The sequence below is a fragment of the Aquila chrysaetos genome, chromosome 4 (assembly GCF_900496995.4).
Source record: "Aquila chrysaetos chrysaetos chromosome 4, bAquChr1.4, whole genome shotgun sequence".
Taxonomy (NCBI): domain Eukaryota; kingdom Metazoa; phylum Chordata; class Aves; order Accipitriformes; family Accipitridae; genus Aquila; species Aquila chrysaetos.
The window spans coordinates 71,829,535-71,852,742 of record NC_044007.1 but is presented as its reverse complement, the minus strand read 5'-3'; the positions used below and the strand labels follow the sequence as shown (position 1 = coordinate 71,852,742).

At 40.3% G+C, this 23,208-nt stretch overlaps 1 protein-coding gene across 3 annotated transcripts in view; it reads right to left on the bottom strand.

Moving 5' to 3' along the window:
• The window catches only part of MOCOS (molybdenum cofactor sulfurase), a 351,791-nt gene that overhangs the window by 126,664 nt on the left and 201,919 nt on the right, over window positions 1-23,208 (bottom strand). For all 3 annotated transcript variants that reach the window (XM_030012223.1, XM_030012222.2, XM_030012225.2), the window contains one exon: window positions 12,688-13,329. In XM_030012223.1, coding sequence (XP_029868083.1) covers window positions 12,688-13,329 — 642 coding nt within the window. The remainder of the gene's footprint in view (window positions 1-12,687; window positions 13,330-23,208) is intronic.

Sequence of the window (23,208 nt, the reverse complement as noted above, 5' to 3'; positions counted from 1 at the left end):
TGCCAACGCTGAATACAGCAAGATAATCACCTCTTTTGACCCGCTGGTTATGCTTTGGTTGATGCAGTTTGCCCTCCTGGCTGCCAAGGCACACTGCTGGCTCACATCGAGCCTGCTGTCGACCGGCACCCCCAGATCCTTTTCTGCAGGGTTGCTCTCCAGCCACTCCTCTCCCAATTTATACTTGTGCCCAGCGTTACTCTGTCCTAGGTGCAGAACCCAGCATTTTGACTTGTTAAATCTCATTCCATTAATCTTTGTCCAATGCTGCAATCTATCTAGATCCCTCCGTAAGGCATCATGTCCCTCCAGAAAGTCAACAGCACCTCCCAGTTTGGTATCATTAGCAAACTTGTTAATGGTGCATTCAACTCCTGAATCCAAATCATCCATAAATACGTTGAACAGAACTGGCCCTAGAGTTGAACCCTGAGGAACACTGCTGGTGACCGGTTGCTAGCCAGATGTAGCCCCATTCACTACAACCTTTTGAGACCTGTCCTTCAGCCAGTTCCTCACCCAGCGCACTGTGAACGTGCTCATCCCACAGCTGGATGATGTGTGCAGAAGGATGCTGTGAGGGACAGTATCAAAAGCCTTACTAAAATCCAGAAAAACTACATCCACCGCCTTTCCTTCATCCACTAAGTGGGTGACCTTATCATAGAAGGATATCAAATTAAACAGGACTTTCCCTTTGTGAACCCATGTTGACTGTGCCTGATGTTGTATTATTCTTTAAATGCCTTCAAAGGTACCCAGTATAATCTTCATAATTTTTCCAGGAACTGAGGTTAGACTAACAGGTCTGTCCCTGGGTCTTCCCTCATGTCCTTTTTGTAGATTGGAATAACATTGGCCATCTTCCAGTCAGCAGGGGCCTCCCCAGACTCCCAAGACCTTTGGTAGATGATCGAGAGGGGTCCTGCCATAACATCCACTAGCTCCTTCAGTACTCTGGGAGGAATCCCATCAGGCCCCATGGACTAATGAACATTCAGCTGATACAGCTGGTCCCTTACAATTTCAGTGTCCGCAAATGGAAAATCACTGTTCCCACCCCTGTGATCCTCCAACTCAGGGGACTGGGCGGCCCAAGGTCTATCAGTATTACTAAAGACAGGCAAAAAACGCAATGAATGCCTCAGCTTTTTCCTCATCCCTATTAGTCAGATGACCGTCTTCAACAAGTATTGGTCCAATGTTTTCTTTAGACCTCCTCTTGCTATTAACATACCTAAAAAAAGCCCTTCTTGTTACCTGAAACAACTCTAGCCAGTTTCAACTCTAACAGAGCTTTGGCCTTTCATGTCTTCTCCCTGCATATACAAACCACAGCTCTGTAACCTTCCTGCGAAGCCTGACCTCGCTTCCAGAGATCGTACAATTTCTTTTTCCCCTTCAGCTCCACAAGGAGTTCCCTGTTCAGCCAAGGAGGTCTTCTGTTCTGCTTGCTTGACTTACGACACGGTGGAATTGCCTGCTCCTGTGCTTCTAAAAGGTGGTTCTTACAACAGTGAACGGCTAAATACGAAGGGACTGTTTCCTACTCAGATGTGCAATATCCAAAAGAGAGAGTCACAGCTAAGTTTATGATACTCAACAAAACAACATACAGCATCTTTATTTTCTTATACAAACCAAGCTCTAATATTCAGATCGTTGGACCCAAAATGCTAATGTCTCACTGCATTACTGGTGCTTTCTAAATTACGCTGGTAGTCAAATCAGCATGAAATCTATTTCTTTAAAAGAAAGAACAGTCTCATGCGTAAACATCTGATGTGCAAAGCCTTATTTTGAAAGATATCTGTCACAGAGAGATGTGATTTGAACTATACTAGAACCGAGTAGTCAAGATGAAACTAGAAAAATGTTACAAATTACTATCAGTAACAGATGAGTAGACACAACTTGGTGTCCACATATTGGTATTCCACAGTGAAGGATTATATTTCTTATATGCATACACATGCTTTGTTTAATTTGATAAAAGCTCATGCAAGGTTTATTTTATCTTTTATCTTTCTCAAGACAAAGTCAGAAAATATAAGGCTAACAATGACTCTGGCTCTTTAATTGGATACAGTCCTTCTAAACTAACCCATCATGACAAAATACAGGAAAAATGTATATACACAACAAACAAGAACTAAACATAATCTGACACGAACAACATCCCTCTTTAATAGTGATGAGGACTTCAAAGCAGCTGTCTTCATTTGTATAGTGACAGCAGAAAAACTTAAAAAAAAAAAAAATTGCTTTTGTAGGAAGGGTTAACTGGGTTACCGTTACTTCGCATTAATTTATTGTTTTGCCCAAGAGGATGGACCATGCTAAATCTGTCACTGACAAAAGCAGCGTGCCATTTTTCTCACTTGAACTGGTCATATATTAGTGTAGCTAACTTAAGATCAACCAAGACACTTCTAATTTAGGCCAAACTGATATACAGTTTGACAAGATATATTCTTATCAAACTGAGTGATAAGAAGAGTTAGATTCATACTAACCATTTTTTAGCAGTGGATGTTATAAAGAAAATCCACCCAGCCTATATGCTGAACTTACAAACTGTTGGCATCAGCACCAATCAAAGAGGGAAAAAAAAAAAAAAAAAAAGGACCACTTCAGAGTACTACCTGAAAACATAACTGCAAATTGTCTGCCATAAAGTATGAAATAGGACATGCAATCCTTTCAGCATCAGTATTTTCCCTGCTGTAACTCTAGAACTTTTTTATCATAAAATTCACTGAAAATAAAGCTATTAACAATCATTTGACACAGTTATTAAGCCATAGCAGGTGTTATTTGATAATATAAATGCCTAGATATGGAAAAAGTAGATTATAATAATGCTAGACAATTCCTCTGAATTTTTTAATTGAACATGAACAGACTGAAATGTGACAGCCAAGTGTTTAATCAAATCTGAGTATTTCCTGTTTTGGAAACCGTTGCTTATATGTGAAAGTCAAGAAAGACTGTAAAACCTTTTTTTTCTCAAGAGCATCAATATTTTCCTTTTTCTTCTGAATTAAATCTGTCTGAGAAGCCTGTAGATGTTTCTTTCACGAGTTCCCAAGAGCACAACTGCCAGATGCACTCTTGCATATATTTGACTAGTAAGAAGATGGAAAAAAAAAAAAAAACCCAACCCCATGCTTGTACTGGTAATCTTCAAATACTAGACTGAGTGGTATCATCTAAACATTTAAACTACTCTGTTTCTATGTATCTCTTTTTCCCCACTAGGAAGCCAGTGACCACTAAACTTTTTTAAAAAGTAGCTTTTTGTAGCTTAGCTATAAATAAAATGGAAAGTAATATGGGTATCACATAAGAAGTCACATAATCCGAGTCATTAAATTTAAGATGGTTTTGTGAGTCTTCTGCTATTAAAAGACAAACCTCTATGGGCATTTCAGCTTGCTCTCTTGTATTCTGACTTTATTTAGACTGCAAAAATATACCCTCCTCTTAAATGGTAAGAATTGTCTCTGATGATACTGACAAGAATAAGCCTGATGAAGAACACCTTTCAAAAAAGATTTTAGAAGCATGATTCCGGGTGGAAGTCAGTCACTGGACTAGAACAAAATCCAGTGAAGGTGAAGTTCGCTTTCGAAACATCACATATATGGTTGCCACATGATATACGAAGGTGTCTCAGTCTCCTTTTGTGGAGCCTTTATGGTGAGTTCATGGATCTCGAGGGATCCATGCACAGCAGGCTGAAAACCACTGATTTTTAGCACCTTCTTTCTGAAAAGGGCAAATAACAGTGAGCAAGAATGGTTAATATCAACTCATGACACTATAGTGCATTAGTATGTTGTAGTAGAGGAGATGCTTCATCGTTTGTGGTCAGGCATTTCCTGACATAACCTTAGTATCAGTTTCTATTAGAGGAGTACACTTTTTCATTGTATAATGATTATTTGCATTAAGGATAAAATGTTAAAGGAAATGACCTAGCCCCAGCCCATTTTGGAAGAACTAGATTTGGATTGCATTGAGTCAGTAATTTTAATTGCCAGGCACTCCACCATGCCTCCCTCTGCCCCCTGTCCACTGAAAAGAATAACCCAAACCCACACAAGTAGTAGGGAGACATGATCTGCTATAAAGGGAAAAAAATAAGTATTTCCTAAGAGTTTTGCTTCGAAAAGGATTCACACAGAAATACAGCACTGCAATTAGCATAAACCTATTCTACTTAAAGTACAAGCTGAAGTCCCTGTTAATGCTCAGAGAAGTTTCTGAACTAGAGATTGACTTAAATACATATGCTTCAGTCCTTTTCTGAATTGGAGAATAGACATCAATATTCCCCTCCCCACTGCTTTCATTGCTCTGCATTACTGTTTTAAAATCTAACTCAATACACTTTCCTAAGTCTAAAAGTTGTTCCCCGTCACCGTTCCCACAGAGAGGCCTGGGTGGGTGATGGTCCACTCTCCTCCCCCTACACCTTCTCCTCTACGCATCCAAACCAGTCCTTGATTTATCCAGCACAAATACCCCAGTTCTGCGCAAAACCCACAGCTGCTTTGGAGCCCATTGCAGCAGCCTCCGTGCAGAAGACACGTCAGAAGCGTTGGTACATGTCGACGGGAACGGCTCTGACCCAAAACTCGTGACAGCTTCTGATGAGCCATCACCACCCACTTGCAGATCGGAGACACGTGAAGAGATAGAGACGTTGAGCCATATTTCTAGAATTTCCCTGCCCGCTGCTAACAGTTGATGAAGAAAACCTCTTCCCGAGGCTGCCCCCCCCTCCTGCGGGTGAATCAGCTGTGGGAGCAGATCCGCCTCTCCCCACGTGGAGCTGCCGCCCTTGCGGCAGCGACCCCGCATCACCACGCCTGGGGCTCGGGGCTGCCACCCTTACAGACACGTGGTTCCAACTTTTCCTCCGTTTTTGGAATCTCCATTCTACTTTTTCCTCATTTCTATTAGCTCATGCCTTTCTCCCACTCACATCATCTCACGCTTTAAAAAAAAATAATCCCAAAATGGAAAAAATAAAGCCCTTGTCACAGTCGTTCCCTGCCCTGATGACTTTCTTACCACTCTTCCCCTGCTTTGGCAGCAGAGGTACTACAGCACAAGGAAAGAGCAGGGAAGCCCCCCACCAAAGGTTAGAAAAAGCAGTAATTGCTTTCCTGGGGGAAGGAGGGAAGACGCGAGAAGGATTCATCCCTTCTTGGGTGGTTCTGGAGAAGCACAGGGATGTGCCCCGCGCAGGGCCAGGCCCCTGCCCGGGCTCGGAGCTTTCTGCACATCGCAAGCTGCGCTCTGGAAAACCAAGATTAAACTCATTCCAAAGGAGCCAATAAAGTTTCAGTAGCCAGCTCGGAACAATTTCAGCATCACTGTGGAAGTATTTAAAACACACACACACATGCCAGAGGATTCGGAGCACATAAAAACTAGGTTAACATAATGTTAAATATCTAAATTGACCCCCTGATACTAGTTATAGCTCTTCCGTATGTCTGCCTTAGCTCATGCTTTTGTCTCTAAGACTTCAGGAGTCAAACAAAGAGCATTATACTAATTATATACTATACCATGGAGTATTTACAGCAATTCCTGTTCCTAAGAACTGCCTGAGGTAAAAAGAGAGAGCAAAAGCTTTAATTCCTGCACTTTGAAGTAAATCAATCCCTTAACATTATCTGAACAGGACTTATATGTTGTAAATATTGTCTGGGTCAAAAAGCCAGTCTCACCCTTTTACACGCTAATATCAAGATACTCTAAGTACACAATACAAACGGTGAAGAAAAAAAATGTGATTTTTATGCCAAACAAGTCACCATTGTTTTTCCCTCATATATCAAACAGGTTAATCACAAATGTAAACTCTACAAAGCACAATAAAAAGTGTACAATAAATTTATCACCAGAAAACAAATGCTGTAAAATCTCAATAGCTGGTGCTAGAAATTCACAAAGACTCTCAAAGAAGACTTAGGGAAAAGGTTTGATTCTAAATTTGAGTATAACAACTCCCTAGGGCAAAACTATGTCAGGACAACTGGCTAGCCACAATGACCGCAAAGACACCTCATGGTTCAGGCAGGATTTTTACTGTATTTAATCAAAGGCAAAATCAAGTCCTGGCATATAACAGAATTCCTTTCTTTCTTGCTATCATCTCAAAACACTTTACATTTTAAGAAAAATGCAGTTTATAATGAGCTCCAAATTTCTCTCTTTTATTTAAAAATGAATGCATTGTAGCTCCCTAGCAAATTATAAGGTTTATTTCATAAGTCAATAATTTGGTGCCAGTCATATACTGGGATGGAGGTGCTTAACAACACAGACTGATGTTTGGTGTGATTTACATTTACATTAGGCACATGACTACTACTGGCTTTCAATGAGACTTTGCCAATGAAAGAAGAAACACACTTAGTTTAGTTCAGCCTACTTCCAAGTAAGAGAATCCACAGTACAGTTTAAAATTCTTTGCATTTACATTTTTTATTAATTTCATTTTGCTGAACATCGTTAAAAAGCATGCAAGATCCGCTACCTCCCCCGCCTGAAAAAAAACACTTTCCCCTGTGTTTATTTCCATACTGTAGATTGCAGCCTAGCACAAAGACACTCCACTGTGCCCAAATGTAGTATCTTCCCCAGAGGCAATGTAAGTTGCCTGGCATGGATGTCTGTGGCACTGTGGCTACATTGCATTGAGGACTTCAAATGATCTGATTAAAAGTAGTTTGGGAATCTGTACATTGTAACCGCATCCTGCAATAGACCCAAACATTTAGACATTAACCAACATGATGCCTGTCTTTTTGGCTCATTCCTAACATTTACAGCTCTAAGCCCTATATGTGACCCGCTTCAGATTGGGATTTCCCAACTGTGCAATAGGAAACACTGAGGATGAAAACACAACTCCAATCTTATTTCTCCCTGGCACATAGGGAAGAGCTTACTCAGTAGAGCACCTTCTTCTGTGGCTCTGGACTCTGTAAAACATGGGAGCAGGCACTTCAGGAGTAGAGCGGCAGGTGATTCATTTTTTTTTCTCCAAAAATCTCTGCTGGCAGAGCCTGGTAGTTACAGCTGACTTTGTACTCAGGGAGGTGTCTCTGCAGGAAGCACTGAACTAGGGTTTTGTATAGCCTGGAAGACCCTAATCACCAATCTTCTCCAGCTGTGTAGCTAAAAAGAAATGCAGCACCAGCTGCTCAAACAAAAGTTCAAGAATAAGGCTGCCTTCAAAACTGATAGGGGCTTTCAAGGCAAGAGTTTGAGAATATAAGTGAGGACATCCAAAAGTCATATGAATAGAGGTGGGGCTGACTAAACAAAGCCATCACTGCCAACTGTATTGCCTCTCCGAAGTTTTACCTACGTTGTTGCTTCTCTTTGGGTGACTGCCTACTAATCCAAGTTCACAAACGTGTTTTTAAGTGTTTGGTTGTACTCAACAAGCATTTATCAGAGGCACTGCTTTCAGTTTATCCCAGATTCAGCAATTTAAGGTGAATCCCATGGTGAATCAAGATCAAAAGTGATCCCCACAGGATTCTGTTTGGCTCACTGATTTATAATTTTCAGTTTATTCTGACTATGCTGAGTTTTCTGGCAATGAAACAACTTCACTATTGAAAAAAATAACCACCTGGAGGATTAGAGTGCAAAATGACATATGAATGCATCCTTAATGGTGGGAGTTAGAAAAAAATTAAGCAAAACTTTCCGTTGCATCAAATACTGAAGAAGATGGCTGGCTGCAGTGATGGCTGGCAGAAAAACACAGCAAATGTCAGCTGCCACTTTGGATGTCCTGAGAGGTAACAAGACAGACTGCATGAAGTTTTCCAGCAGATACTTACACTTTGGCAGAGAAGGGAAAGAGCAACAGGTTACCTGAACCTTCTTATAGTTTACTCAGAAAGCAAAAAAACACCCTTTCTTTTATTTTTCCACAGCCCTTCTTTCAAAAAACAGTTGTAAAAGTTGTCAGAATTAAGCTAAAGAATCAGCTAAATGGAAAGACTTTGCCTGCCTTTCAGACAGGGAGAACAGCTGTGTGAGAGTCCTACACAGTTGTGCTCAACGGCCTCTGGCCTCTCATCTCCGCAGGATGGGGTGGCAATGGGGGATGAGGGGAAGGAAGAGACTTGCTCACCCTCTTGTTGCCTGTTCAGGCTTACAGGTCCCTGTCAGTGGGTGCAACAGGTCTGTCAGGTGCAGAAGGCAGTCTCATGGTGCAAACGCCCATTAGAAATTAAGTGAAGACCCCTGTTGCTTCCCAAGTATCTCACCCAAAAGTCATCACTGCTGTTTGAAAGGACGTTTGTTCAGGAATGTTATAGATTTGGAAATTCCCCCATAAGTGGTCCTGTTTGGAGATCTCGAAACATCACAAAAATGTGGAAGCAGCATAACAAAATGCTTGAACAAAATGTAGTAGTCAACAGGGTGATACTTAATTAAGCCCACTTACCACATTAAAGCAATCATGGGTAGACGGACAGAGCCCTTGAGCGTGGAGTCGATGGGCATACACTAGGCTACAAGGTGAGCATGTGTTTAAGTATTGTGCTCTTCTAAACATGGTCCAGTCCTTACGTGATTTCTCAGCACTACGAAGAGTTTCTATGGAATAAACCAGCACCTGACTCTATATTCTTTCTTTGTATACCGACAGAAACATGCGGTAATGCTAAAGAGACAACTTCAAGCAGACGACCGGCTTTTTGCCAAGTGATTCTCGAGCTGCTCCATATCCACCACCCAGCCTCAGGATTTTGTCTCCAGCTCCAGCTCTTGGGATCCTAGTGATAGCTCTCATCCCCATCTTTCTGCCTCCATTTTCCACTCCTTCCTTCCCTTCCCCTCAACATGCAAAAACTCAGCATGCAATTGAGGATTCAAACCAGTCACTATACACATACGTGCATAGACATGCACAGAGTTGTCCCAGTGACCTCTAGCATAGTTCTCCACTATAGTACATATATGGGTGGGCACTACTTAAGGACATTTCCTGCAGAACTGAAGACATCTAACCTTTTACCTGCAGGTCATATACACCAGCCACTGAATCACCTCAAAAATAAAAAGCTACAGAATCAAGAATAAAGAAACCCGCTTTGGTTAAGTACAATGCATCATAGATTACAAAAGTGTGGGTGTTGCTTTGGGGCTGTCAAACCATTCAAGCAGCAGAGGCAAGAGCCACTAAAACTCATCAGGGACAGCCACTAAAACTCGTCAGGGACAAAGTCATGCCATCTGGATTTCCAAAGCTTTTGAAAATGCATTTGGAAACGAAAAACACACAACAGCTAATGCACTAGATATTTCACACTGGTAGACTAAGATGCAGATATCCAATTTACAGATAACGCAACAACTTCCTTTCCCTTAGTCATAAATTCCAGGATGATCGGATTCTGAATAGCACTCCCAGATACAAAAGAAAAATAGGGCAGATGATGAATATTTTATCGCTGAATTCTTGCTATACATAATCATATTATTTTATTATCTCATGCTGTGCAGAAAAAAACATGGGAAATGAGGCTAGATTTGTGAATGATAATAATAATTTGTCAAGCTGTTTGATGCAAGGATGAAAATACAATAAACATGATTTTAAAAGTTGAGATAGGAAGACTGGCTACTGCCATGAAATGGGAAAACGTGAAAGTGATTTAAGGGTATTAAAGGAATGTAAAAGAGACTGTGATAGAATAATTTATATAGCAAGAACAACAAAATAAAGTACAAGAAACACTAGCAAAAGCTGTATCTACTAAGACAGAAGGTAACCATTTTGACAGTCCTGGGAAGAAAAGATGAATAAACACCCTCCCATTACACATCTCCACTCAAGTTTCACCTTGACTTAGAAAAAGCCATTTCCTTACTACACTGCACTTTGATTATGCATGGATGGGGAATACCTTCTGCTAACAGTATTCAGATACACATAGTCTAATCCACTTTTCCAGTGGTATTTGTCAGAGTTCAAGTTTCCTTATGAATTACCACATGAAATGACATGTTTCAGTGTATTCAATCCCAATGTTAATCCAGCACTGTAAACAAGCTTTTTCAAAAAAAAAAAAAAAACAAACAATTTTAAGGAACCAACCTTTGGAAGTCACAGAGACATGCCTAAAGAGAGAATGCAGATGGAGCTCAGGAGAGCGCAGAATCACTCACAAAAGCACAGAGGCTGGAAAGGACTCCTGGGGATCTCAAATCCAACCTCCTGCCCAAAGCATATCCAGGTGGAGCAGGTTGCTCAGGGTTTTCTCCAGGTGGGTTTGGATACCTCCAATGAGGGAGGCTCCTTACTGCAATTTGGCAGGGATAACACCTGGCTAAAGTTGCTGTTTATAGGAGAAATAATGACCCAGGTGTTTCAGTCACTAGCAAAGAAATGGAAACGTGGCCCACACATAAGGTAATCATATTAGCTTTGGCCATGGTGGCCTGGCATTTCATTTGAAGTGTAGTAGTTCTGTTCCTAACAGCTCGCTCGCTCTATTTTATTATCAGGAAAACACTTTAAAATGATAACAAAGCAAAACCCATAAGATGTGAAAGATTAAAAAAAAAAAACCAACCCAAATTTGGATGATATAGCTTGGAGGACATTGACTGAGAATTTCAATGCTGTTGTTTTTATTTTTCAAGAAAGTGGTTATCCTTGTTCCTGACCTATCATTGAAAACTTCAAGCCTCTCCAGGTAAAACTTTAAGTCTCCACAGTTCACTAGGGATTACAGACAGCATCAATAATGCTCTAAACATGAACTTTTAAATATTAGGTTTTTAAATAATAACCAAAGGATTAGATGAGGACAAATGTAAATATTTACCTATGTACAATGACTCAGACTGTCTGCATGACACTTTGGTGTCTAACAGGAACTAGTATCACATGCCTGGGTATCCAGCTGTCAGATTTGATTATTTTAGTTAGGTTCCCTCATACCCAGATTAGACACTCTGTAGACAGCCTGAGAGAGAAATCAAATTGGACAAATTCCTTTGTTTATAACTCTGTAGCAGAAAAAGGTTAAAGCAGGTCCTTCTTCTGATCCAGTAAAAAAAGCCCTTGAAAGCAGTGGGAGCCTCATATACCTGAAAGGCTTATAATTAGTCAACCTCTGAAAACTCCTGAAAAAGATACCAGAGATAGAGCTCCCCTCAAGGTTCCCACTTACCTTTCCCTGCTTAATTAAAAAAAGGTATAAAAGCAGAATTGAGATCTAAAATGCATTTCAGATATTTTTATCCACTATGCAATCTCAGGAGTCATGTGTCAATTACCTCTAGAAAAGCCACTCAGAAATTAGAGCCTGCCCAGGTCAAATTAAAGCAGGTTTTCTCCTCGGCTTGCAGGTGACGCAGGAGCACCCTAGGGTCCCATGATTTTTATGCCCTTTCATCCTGACTTTCAGCGAGTGCTGCTATTCAAAGCCTTTTTGGTTTGAAAAACCAGAAACAGAGGTCAGAATGCCAATGTTTCCCTGTTGTTTTTATTTCTAAATTAATATATTAACTGGACATTCACCGTACCAATTTCTGTTTCAGAAATAACGCATGGCCTTGTATGGCAAAAGAGCCAAGCTAATGTGGCCAGCCTCTGCATTTACCAGTCCAGAACCAAAACCCCACAGCAGCACTCAGAGCACACACCTAGAAGAGGTGCACACACATGAAGCAACATTATGCATTACTACATGTACAGTGACAGGTCAGACTTTTACATCATGGGAGATGCAGGACATTGTGCTGCTGAATACACATCCATAAATAAATGCAAGGCATGAATGGCTTTTTTTAGCATTTCCCCTTTTCATCTCTAGCCTCTCCCAAGGACTATGATTTAATATTAAATGCTTATGTCAAGCACTTCCTTTGTGCAGATGGACTGGATGTGAGACAGGAAGGAAAACCCTTTACTGCATTTATGTAAGCTGCTGCTGGCGTGAGGGAGAGAGGCAGAGAGACCCAGCATCACTAAGAGTGACATTTCAATGTGTTAAGGGACTGGGGAAACTTATCCATTGCCCTGCATTTGCCTGCGTGTGTATGTTTGACTTCCTTTAGGTGTCCTGTATTTTCTGTAGGAGAGCTTCACAGCTTCTCCAGAACCTCAGTCAGGGAATAAGAGCGCTACAGATATTTGTCCTAGGTAATTTATCTTACTGCATGGATTATTCTGATAAAGCTTCTCTTGAGAGTAAAGCATGCCACCTTTCCAGTGAAATACATGGACCTTACTTTCCAGTTTCACTGAGGGTCATTATACTGTGTGATCAACCTTGGCCTGGCTGCTCCAGGTACAGAGCTTCAAAAACAAATCAGGCTTCCACTGAGGTACTTTAAATATAAATTAAAAAATGCATGCACTGACCTTTATGTCACTGAATGAAGCCTTATATTTTTACCAGTTGTAACAAACTAGATCAGGGAAGGAAGGTATATATTTCAGATGATGTTCTTTAGACAGGAAAAAAGAATACTAAGAAGAAAACAGAGTTAGACGTAAAATACCTATCCAACTGCATAAAGAAGCATAAGTGTCACAGCCCAGTGCATGCACCAACCCCAAGGCATTTGTGTGATGCAAACAGTTATCAGCAAAAAACCCTGTTTTGTTAAACAAAGCCTTACCTTTCTGCTATAGATTTCCTTGGGAAATAAAAATCCTCTCCTGCGAGGTAGGCAGCTGCAGTTCCACCTCCGAAATAGGTTTTCCTCAAGAGGGGGGCAATCCGGTTGTTTACCAGTAACGCTCCTAAACCAGTTGGGAATCCAAAGATTTTATAGAATGAGATGGGGATAAAGTCAGCTTGGTGAACTCCCAAGTCTAATGGAGAACTGCTTACATATGAAGCTGCATCTAACAGAACAAACCACTTCCCCGGTATTTTGATGGGGCAGAGTTTTCCAGATTTTATGTCCTGTATCCATGAAAGGGGATATTTGGTACCAGAAAAATTGCTCTGAGCTGGATAAGAGAAAAGATGAGGTGTTGTGCAGTTTTGTTCTTCAGCTGGTAACCTGTTCTTTTCTGATAACAAGATTTCCTTTGGTTTTATTGGAACAGACAAGACATTCATTGAGGCAGTTATCCCCCTCATACCCACCACAGATGTGTGGCTGTCAGTTAGGTAACAAAATCGACTGCTGGGTTGTTTTGTGCCTTCAGGCATCCAAGGGAATGCTTCTGCTACCAGTTTAAGTGCAGCTGTGCATCCAGATGTGAAAATGACGGTATAATCTTCAGCAGTAGTGTGAAAGTGTTGCAATATTCTGAAAAACGGAAAAAAAAAATCCAATTATTTTCTGATTTTTCTATTTTATTGCTGTGTGATATATTTTGTTTTTCCTCAGCATACATTCTTCTGCTTTGACACCTGATATGAATAGAAGTAGACAAGTGTTGCCAAATAGCACAGTAAACTTCAGCAAGTGTACCCCAGACCATTTTGCCCACAAGAGACTTTTTCCAGTGCTACAGTGAACGTGGCTGTGTTTTAAGGATAGAAGCCAATTCTGCCTGGCTCTGAATAGAGTGGCCAGTCTGGTCCCTCAGTGGGATCAGAATCACGCCTGCATGTGATTAAAATTACACTGTCCTTGAGACAGCCCAGTTCTATTTGCAAATTATTAAGGTTTTTAGTTTACAAAGTATTTGGAGCAGACAGAATATCTTTCAGTTTAAAAAAAAAAAATCTACTTAAATACTGGCCTTCCCGATTAAGGGTCACAGGATTCAATAGGGAAACTTTAGTATACAGCTTTGCTCCTTGCTTCTATTATTAACAACAGAAACAGAAGACAGCAAGAAGCAACATATGCTTCCCATGTGCCTTATGCACTTAAGGCTGTAATCTCTGTAGTCCACAGAGATAGCCTAAACCAGAAGCAACCTAATGTCTTCCAATGAGCCAGTCTATGAAAACTTAAGCAAGCCAGTCTTTTGAGACACGTCTACACTACACACTCGTTGATGCCTGGGCAGCACCTCATTGACTCTAAACTACTTTTTGTGAACACCATCTAACGCACCTTTTGGTACCCATGCTAGCTTGTGTATCTATTACAGTTTTGCGGTGTACAAGATGGGTCTTTTCAGAGGCTGAGGAACAGCTTCAATTCAGTCACCTTTCTTACCTTTTTCACCTGACAAACTTTCTCTGAATTAACTTTTATAAAATTCCTACCAGTATTAACAGGAAACGTAACAACCGCCTGAGAGACACCAGCTTCAGTGCACGGAGCAGAGCAAACAAAATTGAACCAGAGCATAAATGTTGCTGCTCAGCAATGCTGTTTGGTTTTCAGTCAGGGTAAGATGTAACCGGCTTTCTCAGTGCATCTCTCCTGCTGCAGAGCATTTCTGTGAGCAACATAACATACCAGTGCTCTCCAAGCAGCTGGCACTCTGATCTGTGTAATTCCAAGGTACAGACCAGCATTTGGAGAGTCTATGAACTCTGGTTCCCAGTGTGTATCATTAAAAGTTTGCATGTTTTATATAACAACAATTAAGTATCCAACTTTCTATGTTTTTACCTCTGTGAGCACTAGGACAAGTTATGTATTCACATGTATGTGCACACACAGCATACCTTTTGAGTTAAAAAGCTCGGTGACTGAAGCAAATTCTTAATACATAACGTCTTCATAAGAGCAAGCTGACAAAAGCAGCAACAAAAAGGATGCTGAAGACTCTTATCAAGACTGCTCCTCTTCTACTCTACGTTTTCTCTGCTCTCCTCCCCAGTCAGCCGCTTTGTGCCACACAGGCTGAGTGGGAGGTGAGACACAGCTAGGCAAAATGTCAAATTTTGCTCAGGAATAACAACCTGCAGTTCTCCATAGGAATTGTACTCGTTTACCACAGCGCTTAATTTGACCAAAAGACACTGTAAAATGACAATAGCTGGGATGCAGGAATGGTGGATCGGGATTTAATAATGGCATGCTGTTGCCCAACCATGAATATCAGAGCCAGTGAGTACTTTTAGTAAACATTTTCGCAACTTTACAAAACAATAAATATTATTTTGGGTTGTTTAGGCTTACAAATAGTGACAGCTCTATGTTTAATTCATAAATAAGAGAGACAAAGCTCATGCACATCGGTAGTATTTTAACTATATTTAGTTTTAAATTATTAAAATTCAGAAGCAGCTGAACAGTTCTGAAATAAAATCCATGATGTAACACTGATGCATTTACCTATTCAGTTCAGTACCAGAAATTGACTTTCACATGAAAAAAATCAAACTTTAGGGTAAAATTTTCAAAAATGCCCACATGAATTAGAGACATTTTTTTAAAGACATTTAAGTCCTAAAGCTAGAGAAACAACCAAGTTACATTTCTAATTTACTTAAATAGGAAATAGGTTCTTTTGCGAATCTCACTAGGTACCTATTTGCATTTTGGTCTCTCAATGCCTCATAAAATTGCTATGACTCCAGCATTTGCAAAAGGGGTAGAATTTTCAAAGTCATACTTACATTTTGGCTGAACTATTTCTAACGTTAAAAAAGGAAAATAAATAAATAAAGCAGTAGCAACTGAGTTAAGGGAATTTCCTTCTCCAGAATGACTTCTGATGCGCAGAGCAGAAGAGCTGCAAGCACCTCAGAATAAGCTTTATAAAATGAATACCACAAACTCCTGAACTAGAGCAGCACTGCTGTGATAAAATCAGAGTACTTAGGGATAGAAAACTGCAACACATCTGAACGACTTCTGCAGCCCGCAATACTACATCCTCTGTTTTGACATGAATATTGGGAAGCACTGGCTATTACACAGAGAATTCCTAATGCTCTCTGTCTTCGTGTAAGACATACCCCATTACAGTGAAATGCAGTTCACTTTTATTACACTCCTGGAAGATTCATAGCCATATATAAGGTCATCGTTGGCAGCAGGACTAAAGACTTGCGGTAGAAAACTGATAGTTTGATCTACTCTAGCTCACAGCTGCAAACAGCAGTGGTGTTTTATAGTATTACAAATTTCCACTTTTCAAAGGACTCTGGAAGAAATGACTACAGATAATTGTTTCATTAAACATACTGATACAGTTGTGCCTTCACAGGGAAGACGGCAGAAAGGCTGAGAAACTTGACCCAGTACCTTGCTTTCAGGCTGGCAAGGTGGGAGAGGAAGATGCACGCTCCATCTTTGCAGTACATCGAAGACCCACCATGACCGGCCACCTCTTGTCCCCCTCCTCTCACCTCCCCAAAAACACACCGATCACAACACAAGGAGGTCAATAACGCATGGCCAAGAAGCCTGTCCAGGGAGAAGCCACTGAAAACACCCTCACCTGACCATACTTCCCTGTGCACGCTTGTATTCTCAGACCTCTCTGTTAGCCGGTGTTTAATCCTTTTTAAAAAGTTGCCATGAGAGTTTTGTATCTTCATGACTGCAGTTGAGCCAAAATGCCTTACTACTCTAAAGTAAACACTGGTAGGGAAAGTCAATTAATTTTCAACCAAGCTTGCTGTCTCATTTTATACATTTAATACACACATAATTAATAATGGGCTTTATATTTAAAGATTTCTATAATCAAGTCATATATTTTGAGGGAGTAGTAATATTATCTATTTTATCTAATCCAACAGCCTGCATTAATAGTTTAATTAGAACTAGACACTCCAGATTGCCACTGGCAGCTCTGCGGAAGGTAAAAGCTACCGATTTGTTCAGCTACCTGAGGTACAGAGTGTCACCCAAAGGTAGATGAAAGGGATACCCTCCAAAGCTGCTGCCTGGCTGCTATTACCTCACGCAAGAAACCCTATGTTCCTCCTCGCCACCAGCTCTTCGTTTGTGGCTCTCAGCAGCAGATCAGAAGCAGCGCTCCCACAAAGGTACATATGTCCATACTATACCATTTCCATTACAGCCTCACAAAATTCAGTTGATTTACATGGCTTGTCTTCCATGCTTCTAGGCTTTAAATACTTCTAAAATATGCTTTAAATCAGTTTCTCCACTCTCTTTAAATTTACCATTTTGCAAACACCTGTAAAAACCTGAACAGCAAATTATATTGCTTGGTTTGGGTCCTTCCACACTTTAACTTCTACTGGTGCAAACATTGCAAATTCTAGTTGGCAAGATCAAAATATGGCCAAGGAGTTTGTGATTTTCATGTTTTATACTTGTATTCACATTTTTATTTAGATTGTATGTGAGCTTTCATAAATATTGTCAGTACAATGATTTTCTGGCCAGTAGCTGATCTAGCTAAAAAAGACCCCTTTTAAAAGTTTAAGTATTGCCTTTGTAACAAGAGATTCAGATTTGAAGACAGAAATGTAGTTATTTATTCAACAGCACAAGTTTACGCAGCACTTTATAAAGGCTACTTTTCAGCTGCACATTTACATATAAAATTTTTTTCTTATTATAAAATTTTTCCATTGTCATGCTACCCATGAACACAAATCTAGTTTGGACCTGTACTGAGAGATGCTTAGCTTGAGCCTCAGAAATTTCATCACATTGCTTTCCGCTCTATAGTAACTCCGAAAATATGTAACATACTGTTGTTTAAGGAATAGGTTTTGTATGAATGACAATTAAGAAAAAAAATTACTTCTGAGTCAAACAAGATATTTTATTTTGATTTAGAATTTTTTTATTTTTACGTTAGAGGGTAACACTTTTCATAACTGGCATTTTAATGCTTTCCGCACACAAGTGCAAGTGAGAAGTACAGACAGTGGCTGCATCTACATTTCTGGGTAAGAGCATTTTAACCTTACTCATTTATTAATTAAGGGTCAGCTCCAGCTATCAAAGCAAGCAACTGAAAAACTCCTGTCAACTTCAGTGAGGGATCCTAAGGTCTTGTAAACTGCTGTGGTTGTTACAGACAGCAGGACCTGCACCCTGCTTTTAGACTTAATTTAACATGTAGTGGTAGTTCTTCTGTACATGTTTTTCTCTCTATGTATATGAAGAAAAAAGGAACGGAAGATGTGGGTATCCTCATTCAAGCCAATGCAGAAGGATACCGTAAAGAAGCACACACTGCCTAACATACGACCCAAATTTTCCTTAACTTCTCTCACTGACAGAAGTGACAGCTTAGCTTAGCTAGTTCCAGCTATATCCATAAGGGGAATACTCTGGCTTAACAAACTAAAAAGACAAGCCTTCTGGGTAGGTAATGTCTTACATCTTATTTTGTAAAGACAAGGTCTATTCAATCCAGCATGTCACAGCACTGAGTTATATTCTCATTGTCAATTCCCAATCCAAACAAAAGCAAACTGAAATCTATGAATATTTTTAAGAATCAAATATATTTAAGCAGGAAAAAAAAAAATCTACCAAGTCTGTCTTCCTCCAGAAAAACATTAATTTAATGAATAAAGCCCTTGCAGAGGTTTGGGTTTTTTCTCTTAAAGCAATGTTTTCAACAGAAATCTAGTGTCATATCATCTCTGTGACCTGTGCAGCTAACCCAGCAGAGGTCCATCAAATTGAAGGATTTGCCCATGTATTAATACCTGCATAAGGAAGAGCACTGGGATAAATAATCCTTTATAGTTCTGTCTCAAAGTTTGCACAGTCCCCTTTTTTGTTTCAGTTTCCTTTCTCTTACTGACAACACACAAATTTAAACCTTTCAGAGCACATGCTAACTGTGAAACAGGCACACACTGCTCTATTTATCCTCACTGGTTACATCCACATAAACTTGTTTTCTGGCCATTTTACTCAAAAGGCAATCATTCTGAACCCAGCTTCTTCCCATTTCTGCTTGCATGAGAGTGATTAGGATCTCACCCATTTACACAACTGCTGCTTATGGCAACACTGAAATTAGTTCCCTGAACGTATGAAAGAAATTATTAGCTGGAATGTACCTCATAAGCTCCACTTGGCATAGGTAGGCGATGGAAAAATCCCTCCCTTTCTATTTGAAAGCATTACTTTCTTCAGGCATTGACACTCAGCCGTCTGAACTGAAGCATTATAATCCATTATATTTATTCTCCTAGGCACTGCCCAAATCACTGGAGACACACTGTGGAAATATCCGTTTGCTTACAAAGGGTCATAGTCGCTCTTCACCAAATAAATCCCCTCTCCAATTCTGCAAAGCTGGCAGCACAACGGAATGCCTGGAGTTTCCCTTGCACATCTTTAGAAGAGCAGGAGCCCTTTAACGGCTACAAAATGTCATCTTGCAGGAAAAGATGCTTTGATGAACACCACCTATGAGAAGCACACACCCTGACCGAAAGGTGTTCACCCTCATTACAAAGTGCACATCCAGAAGGTGTTCAGTGTCACGCAGGGCATACTGAAAGAGCAAACTAAAATTTAGGGTGGTATTATGGCACCGCATATAACTAGAAGAGTAAAACAGTCAGAAGGAATCATGAAAACCATAAAATCTGATTCTGCAGGCTAACTGTTGATACACTTTTGTTCTAACAGACAAATGTAGCTCCTCTCACTGACAGAAGCCTATAACTTTCTAGATGTGGCAGAAACCCCTGGGTAATTGTTTCCTTTGAAATTAAATAGTTATTTTTCTGTGTAGAGAGGGAAGATCAATAGCTACATGATTTTAAAACCACTTTGTGGATATTTTTTGTGAGTAAGATCAGCCAGATCCGTTGACTCAAGTGCTTGAACAACTGCCAAAGATTTGTAAAAACACTCGTGAATCCCGGTATTTTCATTAATTAGGACACAAATGACTCTGCAAATTTATACCATAGGTTCTTCAAGTGAAAATTCACCACCTGCTAGTCGAGTCAACCAGGAAGGAAATGGAAAAAATAACCCATATTTTAGGCAACCATTTAAGGAGGACTAGCCATAAACATCAAACAGCTCATGAACAAACCCATTCCAAACTGTATTTGGACAAACTAATTGCCAAATAGAAAACTACAAATGAATCTGAATCAGTTTGTAAATCATTCATGTATTAGAATTCAAAGTATTTTTGCAGCAAATCTTAGGAGTCACCACGAGGAATCAAAATTAAAACCAAACGTAGCAAGATTTTGTACATGGACTAGCATATTGCCTCAGTTGCTGTCTAGGCAACTTCAGCATGAGATGTTTTCATCACAGTATTTTCTTCGCAAGATAGAGCAAACAACTAAGGTCACTGTATTTTCCCTTTCCAAACTCCTCTAACCTAGCACAGACCGTAAGTTTTTTATTTAGGCATCCCCTGAGCAGAAACAAAGAACGCATCAAGATTCACTTCAACGCTGAACACTCAAGACAGCACAGAGGTATCTTTTCTACCAGTAGTAGGCGTAATGTCCTATTCACAGGCTAAGCGAACAAATTAAAGGGTGTGCGTATGGAAATTCACATCACCTTAAAGCATCTCCACTGTGGACACCAGAACACATCACCCTTTGGAGTCCCTCAAAAGCCACAGGCTCTACAGCCAGCAGCTCACCTGACCTAAGCTAGAAGTCTACTTCAGGCTGAGAAGTCTCGCCCTGGACATGTCTAATTCTATCCGTTGCCTGCCAAAGGCATTTAAATGCCTTGTGCATCATACACAGCTACTCTTACCCAGCTCAACCTCAGCTTCGGTATCTTTGGAGCACAACGATGTGCCTTTCCGATCTTACTCAGTAAGTCCTGATCTCGAACCTTTCCACATGTTCTGAGCTCCAGCTGGAGAGCTTTGTTCCTCAGTGTTTCAGTGTCTAATTAATTCTGCGAATGCCAGCAAGCACCACTGGCGTGAGGCCTGCCTACCCACCCTAGGGATATTTGCTGGTAACTGGTCAGAAGTTACTTCACTTTGTTTTCTGATTCTTGGAAAGTGGAGCGTGACAGCTGGCTATTTTCCAGCAGTATAAACTTGTAAAGGCTGTTTCAGAAAAAAAAGATAAAAAGAAAAAAAAAAAGCACACTTAGGTGTTCTGACGGTTCCACACTCTCAAGTTTTTACAGTGCTTAACCTTTTAAGTAACCTCAGGTAAGAAATTAAATGTTCTTTAAGGTGTTAAAAAAAACTTCATAAGCTAGACTTTTTTCTTCTTTTTTTTTCCTTTTTTTTTTTTTGTAAAAATAACATACCATTGCTTGCAATTTTCTTTTAACATTATTCTTTGTTTAACTTTTCTTTAATGGAATTTGTGTCTAGATCAGATTTGGCTTTTAAACTGTGTACTTCTGTGATCTCTCCAGCTATGGTGGGGTTTTGGGGTTTTTTTTTTTGTAGTGGTTTTGCAACCAGTTAAAAAACTACAGCAAATTTTTTTCTGAAACAGCATGTCACATACTCTAGACACTGTGACCCTAAGTCAATCTCTTTTCCCTGTTGGTGTCAGAGAATGGACATGTGACAACGAGTAGCTATCTACAACCCATTTACAAAATGGATTTGCCATCAAAACCAAGCAAGTTTGACTTATTTGCACATTGCCTGGTATTTTGGATTGTAAAGTGCAAGTAACTAAGCATAGTTTTGAAAGCATAACCCAGCATTTCTCATACTATCCAGCAACAGTTAGGTTTATTCTGTGGTGCATGAGTCAAGCACAGACATATGCTCATTACTTATTGAGTCTTCCATTACTTATTCAGTCTTTGCATTTTTACTTTGGGGTGGTATTGCCTGGGACTAAGGTAGGCTTGAGAGGGAGTAGGAGAGCAGTTGTGTAGATGAGCCTGTGCAACTCCCGTTTAGTGGGGGCTTCTCCACGCCGGTTCCAAGCAAGTCCATTCCTGAGCTGCGCTGGGGATCAAAGCACAGCAGTTGTGACAAGGTGTGCTGGTCCCAAACGCTCCCACACAGCTAGCAAACTTCTCCCACCGTCTTCTTTCTGAAGTTTAAGGACTCACATGTCTGACACAGCTAGACTCAACCACTGTTATTTATCAGACAATGGATACACCAGAGTCTATAGCCTGTGAAGAGCATAGCTGCCTGCCTCCTTGGTAGGACGCGCCACTTGGCAGACATCTTCCCAATGCTGAGATCCATCTTATGGTTCCTACTCCAATTCCTGCTCTGAAACAAAGCCTTGATCCTAATCTTGAAATATATCAACCGCAAATGAAGATAGCTATATCAGTGATCACATACGTATTGCTCACTTTTTAATATTAACCTGTTCCTCTGGAAAAATTGCAAAATACAAGATGAAAGGAGATGGACAAACACAAAATGTTTACATGTCAGAAGGAGTCAACTACATAAAATAGACCCATAGCAGTGATGAAGTACTCTGATCCCACATGTCCAGAAGCTCAGAAACTGACCGTTTCCAGCATAACCTTTCAGATCCACCTCTTCAACGTACTTCCACAATATGACTGATGGCCTGACTACAAAAAATTATTACACCCCTAGTCAGAACTTTCTTGCCTAAGGGGAAAAAAAAAAAAAAGATGAAGAAAGGATAATTTCTTGCAATTCATAAAAGGTACAGCAAGTTCACATTTAGTTGGGAAACACTTAGTCCCAGAACTTCAGAGGTACTCAGGTGCTTAAGCGGGAATTAGATGATTTTGTGAATCTGGGCCTCAGTTACTATGGTGACAGGGACTACGGCAAACACTCGTACATAAATAGGCCTTATTTCATCAACAGTTGCTTTTCAAGTACTATGCTTTTGTCTGGAAATGGCTTTAGATGAAGGTGTTCATCTGAAATCACCTGAGTCTGCTTTCAAAATACAGAGGGCTTACATAAATCTATTCATGCATTTCAACAGCATTTTGCTTTACATGGCATAGGTATCCCAGGCAAATTAGACAAATCCCCAATAGCCATTTGTACTTTCCCTGGCTCTGGGGAAAAGCCACAAGTGTGGAAGACTGCTGGCCACCATTCATTTGCCATTTGTTTTTCATGTGGTGTGATGGCCCACCTCAGCAGCGTAGCTCTGATTTTGCTTTCTAGGAAGAACATTGAAGCATTTTACACAAAAATGCAAAAACCTCCTATCAGTATGAAGGGCAGTGACAATAATATGAAGAGCAGAGCCAGTAATCCTTGGCACATGAGTTCCTGAAACCTGCAGGACCCTCATACTTTGGTAAAACAGTGGACTATCCAATCGCTTGTGAGTTAGAAATAACACGATACTATGAGTGTTAGTGAAACCATCCTGGTGACGATAATTACAGAAACACTCAAGAGTG